The sequence below is a fragment of the Anolis sagrei genome, chromosome 3, assembly GCF_037176765.1.
Source record: "Anolis sagrei isolate rAnoSag1 chromosome 3, rAnoSag1.mat, whole genome shotgun sequence".
Taxonomy (NCBI): domain Eukaryota; kingdom Metazoa; phylum Chordata; class Lepidosauria; order Squamata; family Dactyloidae; genus Anolis; species Anolis sagrei.
In genome coordinates, this window is record NC_090023.1 from 270,964,197 (window position 1) to 270,985,107 (window position 20,911).

Sequence of the window (20,911 nt, forward strand, 5' to 3'; positions counted from 1 at the left end):
GCTTCCCGCTGGGCACAAGGTGCACATCCTATTTCAAAAGACAATTATTACAGTCCCAGGGCGTGGCAGAACACTACCAGCTTAGAAATTGTAGGAGCTGAAGTCCAAAACACCTAGCAGGCCCACGCTTGCCCATGCCTGGTTTAGACTATCTCTTTGGAGTGGATTAATCGCTCTACAGAAATTAACTACCTCACACAGAAGGTCCTATGTGGCCATTATTTGCCCAGTTCCATTCCCCAAAGCCATCTGAGCTGGCTCCGTTGCAACATCTGCATTTCAGATTTCATTCCATGTGTGAAGAATCACTTCCTTTTGCTGTTCCTGAATTATTCATCACTGGGCCACCTGGGGTTCAGATATCCTCAGAGCAGAAGAAGAAATTCAAATATTCCTCGCCTAGGTCAGTATAATTTCATGGCAATAGTAAGAGAATCGATGGGTTGTTGTAGGTTTTTCCGGGCTATATGGCCATGTTCTGGAGGCAATTTTTCTCCTGACGTTTCGCCTGCATCTATGGCAAGCATCCTCAGAGGTAGTGAGGTCTGTTGGAACTAGGAAAAATGGGTTTATATATCTGTGGAATGACCAGGGTAGGACAAAGGACTCTTGTCTGCTGGGGCTAGATGTGAATGTTTCGGCTGATCACCTTGATTTGCATTCAATGGCTTGGAAGCGCCTGGGGGGAATCTTTTGTTGAGAGGTAATTAGATGTCCCTGCCTGCTTCCTCTCTGTTGCTGTTCTAATTTTTGAGTTTTTTAATACTGGTAGCCAGATTTTGTTCATTTTCATGGTTTCCTCCTTTCTGCTGAAATTGTCCACATGCTTGTGGATTTCCATGGCTTCTCTGTGTAGTCTGACATGGTGGTTGTGAGAGTGGTCCAGCACTTCTGTGTTCTCAAATCATATGCTGTGTCCAGGTTGGTTCATCACAACCACCATGTCAGATTACACAAAGAAGCCATTGAAATCCACAAGCATGTGGACAATTTCAACAGAAAGGAAGAAACCATGAAAATGAACAAAATCTGGCGACCAGTATTAAAAAACTCAAAAATTACAGCAGCAAAACAACAGAGGGGAAACAAACAGGCACATGAAATCACTCTCAACAAAAGATTCCCCCAAGGCACTTCCAAGCCATTGAATGCTAATCAAGGTGATCAGCTGAAACATTCACAGCTAGCCCCAGCAGACAAAAGTCCTTTGTCCCACCCTGGTCATTCCATGGATATATACCCATTTTTCCTACTTCCAACAGACCTCACTACCTCTGAGGATGCTTGCCACAGATGCAGGCGAAACGTCAGGAGAAAAATTGCCTCCAGAACATGGCCATATAGCTCGGAAAAACCTACAACAACCCATGGATTCCGGCCATGAAAGCCTTTGACAATACAGTAAGAGAATCATTTCCCCACAAAGTTTTTTTTTTTTCATTTCCTCACCGACCAAGAAGCGAAAGGACTGGGAAAACGGAGGCGTGTGTTCTTTACAAAAAAGAGGTTACATTTATTGAAAACTGTTATAATACTTTATACAAGTTTTCCTCATAGAAAAGCCATTCCCTCCCCGTCCCTTGTGGGCCAACTGAATGGACGAAGACAGATATGTCCGGGTGCACATTTGGGTCAAATTGCAGAAGATTCACCGAATGAACCCTATGACAAATTGTGTGTGGGAAAATCATATTAACTTCATCAATTGGACAATGTGGGGCCCCCCAAAGTAAATATGTCATTTAGTCCCTCATTACAGACAAGGAAAGGCCTTGGGCCAGCCCTGGAAAGAGATAGGACCGGGTGCAAGTACAGGATGGGGTTGCCTTAAGGTAAATGTAAAGGTAGTCCCCTGACATTAAGTCCAGTCATGTCTGATTCTGGGATGTGGTGCTCATCTCCATTTCTAAGCCGAAGAGCGTTGTCCGTAGACACCTCCAAAGTCATGTGGCCGGCATGACTGCATGGAGCGCCATTACCTTCCCGCCGGAGCGGTACCTATTGATCTACTCACATTTGCATGTTTTCGAACTGCTAGGTTGGCAGAAGCTAGGGCTGACAGCGGAAGCTCAAACCGCTCCCCGGAATCGAACCTGCGACCTTTCGATCAACAAGCTCATCAGCTCAGTGCTTTAACCCACTGCGCCGCCGGGGTTGCCTTAGCCATTTGTTACTATGTGTATGCATCTACATGGTAGAATTATTGCAGTTTGGCACCACTTTGAGTGCTGTGACTCAAGGATATGGAATTTTGGGAACCAAAATTGGTGAGGCTAAGGCCTTGCAAAATGACAACTCTCAGATGATCCGCTTTGAACTGGATTATATGAGTCTACACTGCCATATAATTCAGCTCAATGCAGATAATCTGGGATCAGAAACTTCCTTGTGGGCCAGTTTAGAAGGAGACCCAAAGTCTCCCAAAGGGTTTCAATATGGGACTTGAACCCCAGCTTTCTGGAATCCTATAAGATGCAAACCACACTGTCTCTTCCATTCCTTTTCATAGTGTTTGGGAAAGATGGAAACTCTCCCATCGTTAGCCCTATTCACCCTGCATTCTCATTTATTCCTGATCTTTATGCCCACGGAAAGACGGAAGGAATCGAACCAAAGCTTTAGTATATTCCAAAGCTTTAGTATATTCACACATTCAAAAAGGATTTTTGATCCAGCCGAGCATTCTTCATGATTTTTGACCATTTGGCCTCCGGCGCTGTTGTAGTTCAGCGTGCTGACAGCGTTGCTACTCCTAGTAGCAGAGCGGAAAGGTCTCCTCGGGAGTCAGAGGGAGAACGGCAGCGTCAGCACATTAGAGAAACCCTCATGGCTCCAAGTGATACCGATACGTTTCCTGGCTTCTCAGATGACGACAGGAGGAATGAGGAAGTGAGCAGAGGTGTACAAAGGACTGCTCACAAGCCGGGAGTCTGAGGGGGAATTGCAAAGAAAGCGTATTCGGGAAATACTTAGTGCACCAACCGATGAGGAAGACTTCCTGGGTTTTGAAGGGAGTTCTGGGTCTTGTAGTGACATGGAGGGGGAGGAATTGGATTGGACCCGTGTGCAAGAAATAAGGGACATCTGCAATCAGCCCACCTCTAGCAAAGAGTTTGAGGGGTTCACTGGGGACTGGCAGCCAGGGGATTCCTGGCAGAATCTGAACCCTGATGGTAATTGGCAGAGGTGGAGGGATGGGCACTCAGCTGCGGACTTGGGAGCAGGTGACAGCGATGATGAGAGAGTGGGGAGCTCATCAGGCTCTGACGATGAGCTTTGAGATATAAGGGGGTTCTGTTGGCACATTTAGTTGCAGGAAGCAAAGTGTCTTAATGGGACTTAATTCTTTGCGCAGCCAACTCTCACCCTTGGGTTCCGGGATTCAGCCTCCTGTGTTCCTGAACCTCTGTGTTCCAGCTTTGTTCTACTTCGGATTGACCAACGGACTGGCTTAACTACGCTCTGGCTTTCCTGGACTTATATCTTGGTGACTAAAACCTTCTTTAAGTTTTGTAATAGCATTTTCATGCTTCATTGACTGTTATTTGACTATATCCTGATTTTTGAGCAATTTGCTACACTTTTTGTTTATAGCGGATTATAAATCTACGTTATAATCCGGATTATATTTTTGTTTGCTGAAACTACTTCTTTTTGGTGCCAAATCACTCACAGGACTTCTACACTGTTGTTAAGTGCATTTTTTGATCCTTTGTTTCAAATAAAGATGTGTTTTGAACTTTTACTTTGTGTCTGGCATTGTTTACAAGCATCTGGGTCTTGACAGGCGCCCTATCTTCTGCCGATATAGAAGTATACGCAAAGGGATGGGATTGAAAGGACAGGAGAGGAATGTGTTACAATCACAAACATTTGCTGCCAAATATATATATAGAAAACAACGTTTTGGGGGTGTTTCTTTTTCCCAAAGGAAGAGTAATAGATTCCCAACAAGTGCAATGATGACGTGCCGATTTCTCGCCCTTTTGCTGTGGATATCTACAAATTGGGACTGGGATTCTCCGTCGGATCAAATGCATGAAACCACAACTGCCCATCCAGGACTACAAGGAATGAGGCATGTGTGTATAGATATCTATATACAGATACATGTTGGTTGTACAGGCAGTAAACCCAAGGCTTTGGTTGTTGCATTTGGGGAAACGGTGGTTGAACAAGTCCCTGTGGGTTCTCCAAGGCCGCGGTGTTCCTCCTCCAGCGCCGCTCGGCCTCATTATACGTAATCCTTCCCGGCGGACGGGGCACTTTTGGGGTAAGGCCGGGTTGGGGGGTAGGAGGTCTCCTTCCGGGGGCAGGAGCAGCAGAGGAAGGCCCCTCCCAAGAGGACCAGCGAGGCCGCCGCCCAGCCCACAAAGAGCGCCGGGCCAAACTCGAATCTGGGAGGAAGAAGAAGCAATGACATGCGGTCAAGCACAGCTCAACTCAACAAACAAGCTTTTCTCCAAATATTCCTGGCCTTGCTTCCCAAATGAGACCAAAAACAAGGAGATTATAACATAGAAACTTGCCACACTGGCTCTGTAAAGGCCTGAATGCCACACCCTATTTCCAAGATGGGCACCCTTCTCTATGTTTCTTTTGGTCACACAATTCACACTACATCTGGATACATTAGAATCCTAGAATCAAAGAGTTGGAAGAGACCTCCTGGGCCATCCAGTCCAACCCCATTCTGCCAAGAAGCAGGAATATCACATTCAAATCACCCCTGACAAATGGCCATCCAGCCTCTGCTTAAAAGCTTCCAAAGAAGGAGCCTCCACCACACGGCGGGGCAGAGAGTTCCACTGCTGAACGGCTCTCACAGTCAGGAAGTTCTTCCTCATGTTCAGGTGGAATCTCCTTTCCTGTAGTTTGAAGCCATTGTTCCGTTGCGTCCTAGTCTCCAAGGAAGCAGAAAACAAGCTTGCTCCCTCCTCCCTGTGGCTTCCTCTCACATATTTATACATGGCTATCATATCCCCTCTCAGCCTTCTCTTCTTCAGGCTAAACATGCCCAGCTCCTTAAGCCGCTCCTCATAGGGCTTGTTTTCCAGGCCCTTGATCATTTTAGTCGCCCTCCTCTGGACACATTCCAGCTTGTCAATATCTCTCTTGAATTGTGGTGCGCAGAATTGGACACAATATTCCAGTTAAAGTGGTCTGACCAAGGCAGAATAGAGCATGGGGAGCATGACTTCCCTAGATCTAGACATTAGGCTCCTACTGATTCAGGCCAAAATCCCATTGGCTTTTTTTGCTGCCACATCACATTGTTGGCTCATGTTTAATTTGTTGTCCATGAGGACTCCAAGATCTTTTTCACACATACTGCTCTCAAGCCAGGCATCTCCCATAGCTTGTCAATATCTCTCTTGAATTGTGGTGCTTGGAATATTGTGTCCAATTCTGGGCACCACGATTCAAGAGAGATATTGACAAGCTGGAATGTGTCCAGAGGAGGGCGACTCAATGGATCAAGGGTCTGTAGAACAAGCCCTATGAGGAGCGGCTTAAGGAGCTGGGCATGTTTAGCCTGAAGAAGAGAAGGCTGAGAGGAGATATGATAGCCATGTATAAATATGTGAGAGGAAGCCACAGGGAGGAGGAGGGAGCAAGCTTGTTTTCTGCTTCCCTGGAGACTAGGACGCAATGGAGCCATGGCTTCAATCTACAAGAGAGGAGATTCCATCTGAACATTAGGAAGTACTTCCTGACTGTGAGAGCCGTTCAGCAGTGGAACTCTCTGCCCTGGAGTGTGGTGGAGGCTCCTTCTTTGGAAGCTTTTAAACAGAGGCTGGATGGCCATCTGTCAGGGGTGCTTTGAATGCAATATTCCTGCTTCTTGGCAGAATAGGGTTGGACTGGATGGCCCAGGAGGTCCAACTCTTTGATTCTATGATTCTATATGTCAGGATCTGCAATACAGACAAAGATGAAGGGCTGCCAGGCCCAGCATCTGAGTCAGTGGAAAGCAGGGAAGAACAACAGCTACAGCCTGATCCTGAGGAAGCTATCCATGCAGTGCAGGACCAAGTGCTTCAAGCAAGGGGGAGTCCTGAGTTCAATCAGGAGAGCAATGAGACAGAGTTAAGTATCCCAGAAAGACTGCAACTGAGGACTCATGCTATTCAGCAGCGTAGATCCACCTGGTTGGCACAGAGAAAGGCTAACAGGTGAGAGCACTTGTGCTATGGAGCATAAAGAGTGGCAGTTTGGATTTGGTCTTTGCTGGGAACAATGTTTGGAATCTGTTACAGCTCTGTCGTATGAGTTTGCGTGCCTTATTGTCATGTATCATGTTCTGCCGTTGATGGTGGTAGGCCTAGCAGTTGGTGATGGAAAGGTTAATACAAGTCTTATTTCTAAAGGGTTGAGTAATCTGTAAGTAAGAGTTCATGGGTGAAAGCAATTAAGGGTGGAAGTATGCAAGAGATGGGTTGCAGCTGGGTGTTTCTGGATATAAGGAGCTAGCCTTGCGACTGACCTTTGGGAGAAAAGTATTTGTTTTATCTTGGTGGTAGATGCTGCTGGTTTTCCCCCAGGTTTGTGGATTTTCAGTGTCCTGACCTGTCTCCTGAACCTTTGGAATCTTGAAACCTTGAACCTTTGGACTGGCTTTTGACTACGGTATAGACTCTTGATCCCTGGACTTTGTTTATTGAAATCTCAGCGTTTGTCCATTGAACTGAACCTTTTGACTATGGAGTTATCTTGAACCTTCAACAGTGTTTGCTGTTTTTGTTTTATATTCTGTGGCTGAGTGCAATCTTTATGTTTTATATTTTAGACTAGTAAAACAGCCAAAAAGTAAGTGCTGTTTTAATTAAAATGTTTAACACAAACTGGGAGTTTGGTTCATCTCTGCCTAAATATTGGCAGAGCCCTGGCATCGTGACACTTATCGTGTGCTAGACCTTGACTTTGGACTACATATAGTTTGGATGTGTTGGTGAGGATCTTTGGACTGGACTATTGACTATGCCTTCTGGATTATCCCCTCATAGTTTGTTGTTTGAATCTACTTTGGCTTTGACCCCGGACTGACTGACGACGAGCATAGTGAGTGACGGTTTATACTGAGAGACGCTGTGCAGGGTTGGGACAATATAGCAGGCATGGGCAAACTTTTGGCTCTCCAGGTGTTTTGGACTCAACTCCCACCATTCCTAACAACCTCAGGCCCCTTCCTTTTTTCCCTCAGCCATTTTGTTTATACAAACTGGGAGTTTGGTTCATCTCTGCCTAAATATTGGCAGAGCCCTGGCATCATGACACTTATCGTGTGCTAGACCTTGACTTTGGACTTTGGACGACATATAGTTTGGATGTGTTGGTGAGGATCTTTGGACTGGACTATTGACTATGCCTTCTGGATTATCCCTGCATAGTTTGTTGTTTGAATCTACTTTGGCTTTGACCCTGGACGAGCATAGTGAGTGACTGTTTATACTGAAAGACGCTGAGCAGGGTTGTGACAACATAGTAGGCATGGGCAAACTTTTGGCTCTCCAGGTGTTTTGGACTCAACTCCCACCATTCCTAACAGCCTCAGGTCCCTTCCTTTTCTCCCTCACCCGCTTAAGCAGAAAGGGAAATCTAAAATATTCTAGAATTCTAAAATATTTGGGGTGGGCCACACAAACACTTCGAATACAACTTACAAAACTTCTGATTTTATTACGATTTCCGAAACTTCCATTTTTTTTGCACATGTCTACACACTAACATTTCTTCACCCCTCTCCATGGTCCTCCCAGTTCCACCTCCTTTCTACTCCAATTCTTGTTCCTCCTCTAACTCTGCCTTCTTCATTCTTTTCCAGCCAAATGAAGCCACTGTTTTCCGGTTTGCAACAGTTTTATCTTATCTTTTGGGCATTTCTGTAGACCAAAACTTGGGTCAGAGTGATCCATTGCTGTGAAAACCTAGCTCTCCACACTTCAGCTAAGATTAAGTTTCCCTAACCAGCTTCCCCTACCCATCTCTGCTGTGTTACTGAACCAACATTAGCAATTTAACACAGAAATTCTTCTTTTACCAATTATTAAAAATTATAATTCAGCCAGGTGCATCTTCACAACTAGGAATAATGCTCTTTCATTACACTACATAACATGAATTTTGTTACTGGGTCATAAACGTCATTTCCTAATTGGTTACATCATTAAAAATATGGGAATTGTGAGAGTTGAAGTCCAAAACTCCTGGAGGACCCAAGTTTGCCCATGCTTGCCTTACAGTATATCTTAACTATAGAATGGATGCAAGTGTAGAGAGGCAACTTTGGGTCTGATGGTTTTTGTAGTCTAAGGGAAGGTTGTTGAAGCCCCTTCCATTCCCCAGAAGCCCCACCTGCACCTTACCTGGTGTTGACTGGAGTGAATGGGTTGAAGAACTCCTGGGCGATGACATTCCCATACCATGATGTGGCTACCAAAGTGGCGAAGCCTGTAAATAGGGAAGAGAGAGAGAGAGAGGAACAGGCAGTGAGTCCATAGGCGAGGTTCTCAAGGAGGGACACACAGGTTTTGTCATGGTCCAAGGTAAGCCATGATCTCTGGGTGGAAGTGGGCATGAACATCATGATGGAAAAGGACACATTCCTACAATGGTATCAGCCTGGGTTCCACCTCCAACAGAGATTTCCTTTTAGTTGGGGCTGCTGCAAAAAGAGCAGTGCTAACAGTATTGTATGCCCGCCATATCTTTGTGGGAGTCATCCTGGACTTACTGTGGAAACACAGAACTATGGATAAAGCATAGCATTTTCCAGGTCTTCCATCATAAGTCCACCAGGAGGGTTTCATTTCAGAACCACTTCCAATAAAAAGCATTGTGCTTAAAGTTCCTAGAAAATCCCTAGAGAGAATACCACACATGCATTTCTGGGTTCTTCAGCATGACTCCAAGACAAGAAGGATCTTGACCTGAAATGAGGAAGATGATGTCTCTGAGAACAACCAGGCACATCATGCTGGAGGACCTAGAAAATGCTTAGATAGATATCAAAGTATAAGAACAGTTACCTACTAACATTGTGCTGGTACGTCTGTACCAGGAGCTCCAACTTTATTTTCTCTCTATTAAGTGTTTGCATGCATTCCAAAGTTTCAGGGATTTTGCAAAAGGTGGCTTCCTTTGGTTTGCAGTCATAGGGCAAGCCACCTGTCTATCATTGTTAAGTTTGATCCGCCCCTTCTCCCAGGGACATGGGAAGGGAACCATTTTAGTTAGTCTTAATGAGGAAAACTAAGTTAGAGGACGTGGACAAGCTTCACCTGCAGAAAAGCTTCATTTCTAAAGACATTCTGGGGGGAAATTCCCAAAGCTCTGGTTGGGAGCTTGCAGCCTCTCGGCCTTACAGCATCTGAGGGAAACAGCCCTAAAGTCTTAAAGAAATTCCAGAGGGAAAACAGCGTTACAGACCCAAAGAACTCCGGCTGGAGAATCTACAAGCTTTGTCTGGTAGATTTACTCGGTGCCAAGACGCAGTTTGGAATCGGTAGTGGATCCCACACCAACAAGCTTAGATAACAGACAGCCTGGGAGAGGTTAACAAAGGGTTTTCCTCTCAAAGTATAAGAACAATGAACGAAGACAGTTGCCTGTCCCTTGTGGACAAGATTAAGGAAGCCACCAGTTGATTTAAAGCCCTGAAGCATTGGTTTGACTAATTGAAGATCTGAGAAATATCTGTTTAATTTGTTCAATAATAAAGGACTTTGTTTAACCTCTCAAGCCATCTAAAGACCATTTCTTCAGGAAAATCCTTGAAGGCCTCTTTCGTGGCGCCCTGGCTTCCCGCTGAGCACAAGGTGCACGTCCTATTTCAAAGACAATTATTACAGGCCCAGTGCGGGACAGAACAAACATGTCTAGATCCTCCAGCACATTTCTAAGGTCAGCTTCCAGCATAAGCCTGTTCTAGAATTATGCTGGAGGATGTAGAAAATGCCTAGAGAGAAGACCTCATTAATATTCCGAGATCCACCAGCATGACTCTGTAGTCAACTTCTGGTAATAGTATGCTATAAAACTTTGCTGGAGGACCAACGAAATACCTAGACAGAAGACCTCTCTAGTATGTCTAGGTTTCCATGTGAGGTCAACTTCTGTGGAAGCATAGCACAGAATTATGTTGGAAGACCTAGAAAATGTCTAGAGAGAATATTGTTTTCCAGACACGGATACTGATCCTGGGAACACATGGCTTGTTCTGTGTAGTTGTGGATTTCAACCTGATGTTCCTCACCTGAGATAAGGAAGATGATGCCCCCGAGAACTGCCATCCTCATCTTCTTGACTTCATCGTCCTCCAGGCACTTCATGCATTTCATGCCGATCATGGCGACGAAGGACGCAATGAGACCCAGGAGGATGCTGGCCACCATCAAGGCTCGCGTTGCCTGCAAGTTGCCTGCGGAAGAATGCACAAAATCGGTTTGCAAAAGCATTCATACTGGAAAGGCTAAGTGTGAAGGTATGGCTGTACCAGGAGCTCCAAATTTATTTGCTTTGTATTAAATGTTTGCTTGCAGCCCTGGATTTCAGGGACTCTGCAGATAGGTGGCTTCCTTTGGTTGCAGTCATAGGGCAAGTCACCTGTCCATCATCGTTAAGTCTGATTCAGCCCCTTGCTCAGGGCAATTGGGAAGGGAAGGGAGCCATTTTTAGTTAGTCTCAGCAAGGAAAGCTAATGTACAGGACATTTGCAAGCTTCCCCTGTACAAAAGCTTCAACCCTTAAGACTTTCTGGGGGGAAACAGTCTTATTTATTTACTTTATTTATTATTTACTTTATTTGTATACCGCTGTTCTCAGCCCTTAGGCGACTCACAGCCGTTAACAACAAGAACAGCAAAAATTCAATGCTATCATCACATGGTATAAAAAACAGTTAACAACATAACATATTATAGAAAAGTATGCAATTAACAACAATATACAATTAACACCAATAGCCATTCACTAGCATCCAAGACTTTCCGGGGGGAAACAGTATTAAGAGTCTCCAAAGATTTCCAGGAAAACAGCCCTAAAGACCAAAGAACTCCAGCTGGAGAATATCTAAGCCTTTACTGGTAGGTCCACTCGGTGCTTCGAGACGCAGTTCGACCCGGTAGCGGAGCCCACATCAGTAAGGGTTAGATTACAGTCAGCCTGGGAGAAGTTAAAAAGGGGATTTTCCTTTAAAGTAAAGAAGAAGTTATTGAAGACAGTTGCCTGTCCTTTGCGGGCAAGATTAGGAAGCCACCAGTTGCATAAAAGTCTGGAAGCATTTGTTTAGTAGGGCTGGGCGTTTTCGTTTCGTTAATTCGTAATTCGTTAAAAATTTGTTATTTTTTGTTAACAAAGTGATAACGAACCATTCTGGAGCAACTTAAAAATGAAACTAATTTTTCAATTCGTTTCGTAAATGCTTCGTATTTCGTTATGTATTCGTTTCGTTATTGGTTTGAGGTTGTTTCGTTATTATTTCCGCATGTCTGGGGCAAGTTTTATAGTTGTTTTTTGTTTAATTAGTGAAAAAAAAATTATAATATCACACCAACAGTCAACAACAGAGGGAGAGGGAAGCTTCAGAAGTTTTTTTAGCTTATTGCGCGATCGCGGCCGCCATTAACGAATCGATTCGTTATTGTTTCGTTATTGTTTTGTAATTTTTTTTACCATTTACGAAATTTCGTAAATATCGAACTTTTTTAAAGGAAAATTTCGGAATTCTTTTAAATATCGAAACGCAAAAAAACCCCAAAAAACGAATCGATTTTAGAAACAAATTTTTCCGTTGTTACCCAGGCCTATTGTTTAGCTTTATTGAAGACAAGAGAAGTTTCTGTTTGATTGTTCATTAATAAAAGCCTTCTAAAAGTCATTTGTGGTGGAAAATCCCTGAGAACTTTTCTTCGGGGGCCCCTGGTTTCCCGCTGGGCAAAGGTTGCACGTCCTGTTCTAAAGGAAATTCTTTACAAACCCAGCGCAGAACAGAACACTAAGCTTAGCATATCTTTGGAAGAGATGCTCCTTTGAGATGCCAGTTTATCAGGGCACATGATTTCCATCATCTTACATATCAGGTATTTTTGTGGAAGATAAATCTAGGATTCATTTGCAAATTTCATTGCTTGTTTGAGAAGATCCCATAATCCTTGAGGACACATGCTTCTCTGGGGAAATCTCATATTCAGAGACCGCATCAACACTGTAAATATGAAGGTTTTGCTGTTAATATTACAGCACATCCTAACTCCTTTTCTCTTGTCCAAAGGGTAGGGAAGGATCACGCATCTCAACATATTAATCATGCTCCTACTCATTCATGTAAGACCTGTTTTGAGAGCTACTCCTTTGGCAAGAGCGTCTGAGGATGAGTATCTGTCAAGACAAAACTCCCTTTGGAGATCCTTGCAACACCGCCAAGACTTGAACATGTATTGTTTGTATCACTGTTCGCCACTGAATCTCTTCAGAGAGAAAAGGCAGTTTATGAATAACAACAACAACAGCAACCTACCACCCAAATGTAGAGTAGCATTACAGTTGCCAGGTCAGGACTATCCCAGGCCTGGAGATCTCAGGCCCAGAACTTGAAGCATGGAACATCAACCTTGCAGTGTATCATTCAAGTAAATAACATGACTACCAAGTCCCCTTCCCTCAGCCTTTTTTTCTCCAAGGTAAACCTACTCGGCTCCCTCAACAGCTCCTCATAGGGCTTGGCTTCTAGAACTTTGATCATTTTGCTGGATACCTTCCAGCTTGTTGCCTTTCACTGGTGCTCTCCAGCTCATCCCCTATTTGGGTATCAGCCAGCACGTCAATGACTTAAATCTAGAAATAGTTTTCTAAGATCTACAGAGACACTCGCTGGAACACCTCAGCAAGCGAGAGTCCAAAAGTGGCAGGCTCAAACCCAGAACCTCAACCAATGGCTGATACCAAATGAGAGACTCCCTCCTAGGCATACAGAGGACTGGGCAACTTGGAAGGCGCTGAACAGACTGCGCTCTGGCACCACGAGATGCAGAGCCAACCTTAAGAAATGGGGCCACAAAGTGGAATCCACGACATGTGAGTGTGGAGAGGAGCAAACCACTGACCACCTGCTGCAATGCAACCTGAGCCCTGCCACATGCACAATGGAGGACCTTCTTGCAGCAACACCAGAAGCACTCCAAGTGGCCAGATACTGGTCAAAGGACATTTAATCAACTACCAAACTTGCAAATTTTGTATTTTGTCTGTCTGTTTTGTTCTGTTAGAAATGTATACAATTGACTGGTTGCCCTGACACGACAAATAAATACTAGTGCTGTTTTTCATCGGCACAAAAGGGGTTTGGACTAGGTGACCTTTGTGGCTCTGGCCAACGCTATGGAAAGGTTGAAGCAACCACGGAGTTCATGGAATGACCTCACGCTGGATCTCAGAGGTGGATCCCACCCACGTCTCTCTGCTCCTGGACATTCTTGTGGCCTGAGTAATGCCTCTTGCATCCCACTGTTTCTGAATTGGGAAAGCACGTTCCGTTCCCCTCCTCCATGGCTACGGGATAGTTCTGACCTATCTAATCTCCCATCTTCTTCCTGCAAAAATTGCACCAGAAGAGACGTCTGCAAGACTTTCACTATGATAACCACAGTCTTTGTGCACAGGATGGAACTTGGTTGGGTAACAACTATGGGTTTGGGGGTTAGTTTCCAGGGGAGAAAAGAAAAATATTCGGAAACGCAGGGGGAGATGGTAAAGGAGCTTTTCAAGGGCCAACAAAATGTTAGGAGGAGAAGCCTCATGGATATAGACATACACACACACGTATGTAAAATTAACATACAGTAAAAATACAAATACCACATAAAACAAACACAAAATCCAATCTACCTACTACAAGCTACATAATGGTAAAATTAAAGACAAATATGACACTCATGTTGGAGAAAGGAAGACCTATATATGTATGTGTGTTTCTTGTTTGTAAAACCTACATATAATAAAAATAAACTATCACAATCTAGGTTGTTGGAGGTTTTTTTGGCCTATATGGCCATGTTCTAGAATAGCAGTTCTCAACCTGGGGGTCGTGGGGGGGGGGGGGGTGACAGAGGGGTCGCCAAAGACCATCAGAAAACATAGTATTTTCTGTTGGTCATGGGGGTTCTGCATGGAAAGTTTCAGCCAATTCTATCATTGGTGGGGTTCGGTATGCTCTGTGATTGTAGGTGAACTATAAATCCCAGCAACTACAACTCCCAACTGTCAATGTCTATTTTCCCCAAATGCCACCAGTGTTCACATTTGGATATATTGAGTATTCTTGCCACGTTTGGTCCAGTTCCATCATTGTTTGAGTCCATAGTGGTCTCTGGATGTAGGTGAACTACAACTCCAAAACTCAAGGTCAATGCCCATCAATGGCCTTTGAGTATTTTCTGGTTCAAGTTTGGTTCAATTGTATCATTGGTGAAGTTCAGAATGCTCTTTGATTGTAGGTGAACTATAAATGAAAGTAACTACAACTCCCGAATTACACAATCAATCCCTCCCCCAACCCCAGTAGTATCACATTTGGGTGTTTTGGGTATTTGTGCCAAATTTGGTCCAGTGAATGAAAATACATCCTGCATATTGGATATTTACATTACAGTTCATAACAGTAGCAAAATTACAGTTATGAAGCAGCAATGAAAATAATGTTATGGTTGGGGGTCACCACAACGTGAGAAAGTGTATTAAGGGGTCGCGGCCTTTGGAAGGTTGAGAAGCACTGTTCTAGAAGCATTCTCTCCTGTCATTTTGCCTGCCTCTATGGCAAGCATCCTCAGAGGTTGTGAAGTCTCACAACCTCTGAGATGCTCATAACCTCTGAGGATGCTTGCCATACATGAAGGCAAAACGTCAGGAGAGAATGCTTCTAGAATATGGCCATATAGCCCGAAAAACCTACAACAACCCAGTGATTCCAGCCATGAAAGCCTTCGACAATACATAATCACAATCTACCTGCTACATACCAAATTGAAACCTATCACTAAACTAACCTAACAAAGAACTAATAGAGAACAAAGAAAAACAAAACAACAAATTCTAACTCTGTTCTCTGCAATCACAATTCTATTCTATCATATCTCAGTGCTATCAGTCCTAGGAGATGTAGCTTTACATGGTCTTTTCTTTGCCACAGAGGCTTGGTGACTCACCAAACCTCACCTGTAGCCATGGCAGTTAAAGTGGCCTCAAACTGTATTAATTCTATGATGTAGATGCACCCATTGTCAGTCTATTTAGCTCAGACTAATTGGTAAAATTGATCCAATCCCACCTACTCTGCACCCCAAAACGGAATGTGCACGTTTTGCATTGGACAAAGTGTCCAACTCCTTATGCAAGGAAGGTTTTGCATGTTTCACAAGTGTCCAGTCCCAAAGCCCTGCTCTATTGGGAGCGCTCCCAAGCTGAGAGATGTTTAGGTTTCGGCAACATCAGGGAAGAGATTCCAGGCAGTTACAAAGAAAGCAAAGCAGGGCTGCTGGCCTCCCCATCCCTTGCGGGCACACGCCCTTCTTCGCAGAACCAGGTCTTGCAAAGAAGCTGTTAAGGCAGGTTTGCCTCCCGCAGGTGGAACTCATTGAGCCCAAGGGTTTTGTTTGGGGCGCTGGCTTTGCATTGTTCACTTCTGAAGACCAGGACGAGGATCCAGGGAATTGTGTTGTTGGTGCATATGTTGTTGGTGTTGCTATTATTGCAATATTTATTCCCCACCCTGTATCAAAGGTCTGAGTGAGGCTTACAAAATGCACCAAAGCATGTTACAAAGTTTAAAATGGTAGAATAATTAATGCAGCAATAAGTTAAATAGGCTCTAAAAGCTTTGTACATGGTGGATGCATGTGGAAATGATATGCAGGATTGTATTGTCGAAGGCTTTCATGGCCGGAATCACTGGGTCGTTGTAGGTTTTTCGGGCTATATGGCCATGGTCTAGAGGCATTCTCTCCTGATGTTTTGCCTGCATCTATGGCAAGCATCCTCAGAGGTAGTGAGGTCTGTTGGAACTAGGAAAAAGGGTTTATATATCTGTGGAATGACCAGGGTGAGACAAAGGACTCTTGTCTGCTGGAGTTAGGTGGCAATATGTATTGTCGAAGGCTTTCATGGCCGGAATCACTGGGTTGTTGTAGGTTTTTTCGGGCTATATGGCCATGTTCTAGAGGCATTTCTCCTGACGTTTCGCCTGCATCTGTGACAAGCATCCTCAGAGGTAGTGAGGTCTGTTGGAACTAGGAAAATGGGTTTATAGCTCTGTGGAATGACCAGGGTGAGACAAAGGACTCTTGTCTGCTGGAGTTAGGTGGCAATATGTATTGTCGAAGGCTTTCATGGCCGGAATCACTGGGTCGTTGTAGGTTTTTTTGGGCTATATGGCCATGGTCTAGAGGCATTCTCTCCTGACTTTTCGCCTGCATCTGTGGCAAGCATCCTCAGAGGGAGTGAGGTCTGTTGGAACTAGGAAAAAGGGTTTATATATCTGTGGAATGATGTCCAGGGTGGGACAAAGGACTCTTGTCTGCTGGAGTTAGGTGGCAATATGTATTGTCGAAGGCTTTCATGGCCGGAATCACTGGGTTGTTGTAGGGTTTTTTGGGCTATATGGCCATGGTCTAGAGGCATTCTCTCCTGACGTTTCGCCTGCATCTGTGGCAAGCATCCTCAGAGGTAGTGAGGTCTGCTGGAACTAGGAAAATGGGTGTATATCTCTGTGGAATGACCAGGGTGAGACAAAGGACTCTTGTCTGCAGGAGCAAGGTGTGAATATTTAAACTGACCACCTTGAATAGCATTTGATTGCCTGGCAGTGCCTGGAGCAATCTTTTGTTGAGAGGTGATTAGATGTCCTTGTTTGTTTCCTCTCTGTTGTTGTGCTGTTCTAATTTTAGGGACAAGAGTCCTTTGTCCAACCCTGGTCATTCCACAGATATATAAACCCATTTTCCTAGTTCCAACAGACCTCACTACCTCTGAGGATGCCATAGATGCAGGCGAAACGTCAGGAGAGAATGCCTCTAGAACATGGCCATATAGCCCAAAAAAACCTACAACAACCCATATGTAGGATTGATATACAACACTATCAAATCAATGCAGTTTGACACCTATGCCATAACTCAATGCTGTGGGGTCCTGGGAGTTGTCACAGCTACAAGGTCTGTAGTCTTCTCTGCCAAAGAGTGCTGATGCCTCACCAAACTACAGCTCCCAGGACTCCATAGCATGGAATCATGGCAGTTAAACTGCATTAATTCTGAAGTGCAATTTCTTTTCCTGCAATTTGAATCCATTGCTCCATATCCTAGTCTCCAGAGCAATGGAAACAAACATGTGGCGACACCCTTTTTGACCACATCATGATGTCTGCATCCAGCTCACAGTTGCATCAGATGGGTTTTGCAGGTGCAACCTTTACAAATGCATTTGTGCATTCTTGGACAGTGTGTAACAATGTGCCAGTACTTTATCCCCTGGGAATGCAGAAACAACCCCTGTGCATTATTCCCCATTGCACAAGGGCGCATTGACAGGAACACAATAGGTTGCTCAATGTGAGGATTCAGCAGAGAGGTGGTGAAGTGCAACTATCACTTAAATATATGATTGTAGACTTACGCTGTGAAAGAATAATGTAGGATGTCAGCAAAATTGAGCTTCCATAATGCTCAACCCAAGGAACCATTGTGATGTGCTGGTGTGAGCACTAGACTTGAATCTCTGCTCAGTCATGGAACCCCACTTGAGTGAGTCACACTCTCTGAGCCTCAGAGAGAGGCAAAGGCAAATCTGGCCAGGAAAATGCCATGATTAACTTATTTAATGGGCGCCATAAGTTGGCAACGACTTGAAAACTCATGAGTACAACAAACGATTGTACCAAGAACTAGAGGACTCATCAAGAAACCTGAAACATAGTACTGTAGAATCAATTCTATTGATACCTTCTTATTGCAAGGAAGGAGTTGGACAGTTTTGTCTCATGCCCCATGACCATATTCACCACTACAAAAGTGTAGTTTTGCACGAGGCGCCATTGTGCGTGGAACCATCTATATGTTGTGCATGACAGTACATTGAACATGTCTATTCATTGTACATTTGAGAACCCTCGAGTGCATTCAGTTGATCACAAAAAAGGAAATGGAGGTGCACCTACATGGTAGAATTAATGCATGGACACTACATTAGCTGCTGTGCCTCAATGCTATGGAATCGCAGGAGTTGCAGTTTGGTGAGGGACCAGTCACTCTTTAGCAGAGAAAGTTAAAGAACTTGTGGAACTACAACTCCCATGATCCCATGAAAAAAACGAAATGCAAAGATACAGAATGGGGAACGATGCCTGGCTTGAGAGCAGTACGTGTGAAAAAGATCTTGGAGTCCTCATGGACAACAAGTTAAACATGAGCCAACAATGTGATGTGGCGGCATGCTCCCCATGCTCTATTCTGCTTTGGTTAGACCACATCTGGAATATTGTGTCCAATTCTGGGCACCACAATTGAAGAGCAATATTGACAAGCTGGAATGTGTCCAGAGGAGGGCGACTAAAATGATCAAGGGTCTGGAGAACAAGCCCTATGAGGAGCGGCTTAAGGAGCTGGGCATGTTTAGCCTGAAGAAGAGAAGGCTGAGAGAAGATATGATGAGGGCCATGTATAAATATGTGAGAGGAAGCCACAGGGAGGAGGGAGCAAGCTTGTTTTCTGCTTCCCTGGAGACTAGGACGCAATGGAACAATGGCTTCAAACTACAAGAGAGGAGATTCCACCTGAACATGAGGAAGAACTTCCTGACTGTGAGAGCCGTTCAGCAGTGGAACTCTCTGCCCTGGAGTGTGGTGGAGGCTCCTTCTTTGGAAGCTTTTAAACAGAGGCTGGATGGCCATCTGTCTGGGGTGCTTTGAATGCGATTTTTCTGCTTCTTGGCAGGGGGTTGGACTGGATGACCCATGAGGTCTCTTCTAACTCTTTGATTCTATGATTCTATTCATTGTACATTTGAGAATAAACACTCGAGTGCATTCAGTTGATCACAAAAAGAAAATGGAGGTGCACCTACATGGTAGAATTCATACATGGACACTACATTAGCTGCTGTGCCTCAATGCTATGGAATCACAGGAGTTGCAGTTTGGTGAGGGACCGGTCACTCTTTAGCAGAGAAAGTTAAAAAACTTGTGGAACTACAACTCCCATGATCCCATGGCAATGAGCCATGGCAGCTAAAGTGGAGTCAAACTGTGTGTAGATTGGTTGTTGTAGTTTTTTCGGGCTATATGGACATGTTCTTGAGGTATTCTCTCCTGACATTTCGCCTGCATCTATGGCAAGCATCCTCAGAGGTAGTGAGGTCTGTTGGAACTAGGAAAAAGGGGTTTAGATGTGTGTAGATGGCTCAGGGTTGTTCAACTGCCACAATTCAATGAAGATGAAGTTGAACTCTCTCTTTCCTCAATATAGGACCTCATCCATACAGTTTGAAGGGTCATGTAGTTACTCCAGCTCCTCCCTCCCAGTGGTTCTCAACCTATGGGTCCTCAGTAGTTTTGGCCTTCAATTCCCAGAAGTCCTAACATCTGGTAAACTGGCTGGGATTTCTGGTAGTTGAAGGCCAAAACACCTGGGGACCCACAGGTTGAGAACCACTGATCTATCCTAAAATACTAATGGGCTTGTCTTCCATCCTTTCACATCAATGAGCAAGAGGTTGGATGGATGTGCAATTGAAACAACAGCTGAAGGCAAGATGACAGAATGTCTGAACATCTGCCACATTGATGAAGCCATAGCTGGCAGAAGAAAGAGAGTTGTCTCAGGAAGAACCCGTCTTGAAGGCACTCAACTGCAACCGAGAGTTCCTTCTGGTCTTCCACATGAGACATCAGCACTCAAATCACAATTAGGGTTGGGCACCTTGGCATTGACCTAAGGGATCTGTCTACCTTTGGAAGTAGACTCATGAAGAACCAGCTCCAAAGGCCTGTGGAGCATTGTCCCAATAGGCTCCTCCAGAGGCACATTTCCATGTTCAAATTAATGCAGTTTGATACCATTTGAATTACCATGGCTCCATGTGATGGAATTTCTCACCAAACTACAACAGCCATGATCCCATAACATGGAGCCATGACAATTAAAAGTGGTGTCCAGATACATTGATTCCACACTTTAGGTGCACCCAGAGCTAAAAGAAACGTCTTGGGTGATATTCTATTTCTACCCAAACAGTGGTTTATGTTTTGCATATTTTCTTTTTCTGGAGGCTGCATTTCTGGGCATGCTTCCTGGTTCCTTACATGCTTGGCATGAATATGAATGACTTCATTTCCTCTGTGTGAATAACGGTTCCTTTTCTGGACTACACCTCCCATAGTTCTCCAACTGTCTGGGGAATCATGGATGTGATAGCGCAACATCTTTGAAAATTCCCCCAAAATCTGCAGATGAGTGGAGCATTCTGAAACTTGATGGGCTAACAATGTGTTCTACAATTGTAGTAAATGTGTTCTACAGTTGTAGCAAGTTTCATGCTAATAGTTCTAACAATGACGGAGAAAGACACCCCTGAAGTTTCCCCACTCACCCAATTACTTAATGAAAAGTAACAACAAAAGTAGTTAACTCATTATAGTTATGATACGGACCCCGTCCAATTTTGGAAACATTTTATGAATGATTTTTCCCCACCCTCTAATTTTGTAGTGAGCATTGAAACATTTTTGTCTTTGATCACACAGGCCTATTCTCCAATGCAACACTGGAAGTAAGAAGATCATTCAACAGGTTTATTTGATCAAATCACCCTGTTGGGTGCACAGAAGAAAGTGCCATGCAAAACTGAGACCAGCTGAGTTTTAAAG

General features: G+C 44.3%; 1 protein-coding gene across 1 annotated transcript in view; it reads right to left on the reverse strand.

Moving 5' to 3' along the window:
• Window positions 1-1,489: 1,489 nt before the first annotated feature.
• CLDN1 (claudin 1) overlaps window positions 1,490-20,911 on the reverse strand; it is a 52,814-nt gene continuing 33,392 nt past the window's right edge. Inside the window, exons 2-4 of the mRNA XM_060767265.2 lie at window positions 10,256-10,420; window positions 8,367-8,451; window positions 1,490-4,397 (exon numbers count right to left, since the gene is read on the reverse strand). Coding sequence (XP_060623248.1) covers window positions 4,235-4,397; window positions 8,367-8,451; window positions 10,256-10,420 — 413 coding nt within the window. The 3' untranslated portion in view covers window positions 1,490-4,234. The remainder of the gene's footprint in view (window positions 4,398-8,366; window positions 8,452-10,255; window positions 10,421-20,911) is intronic.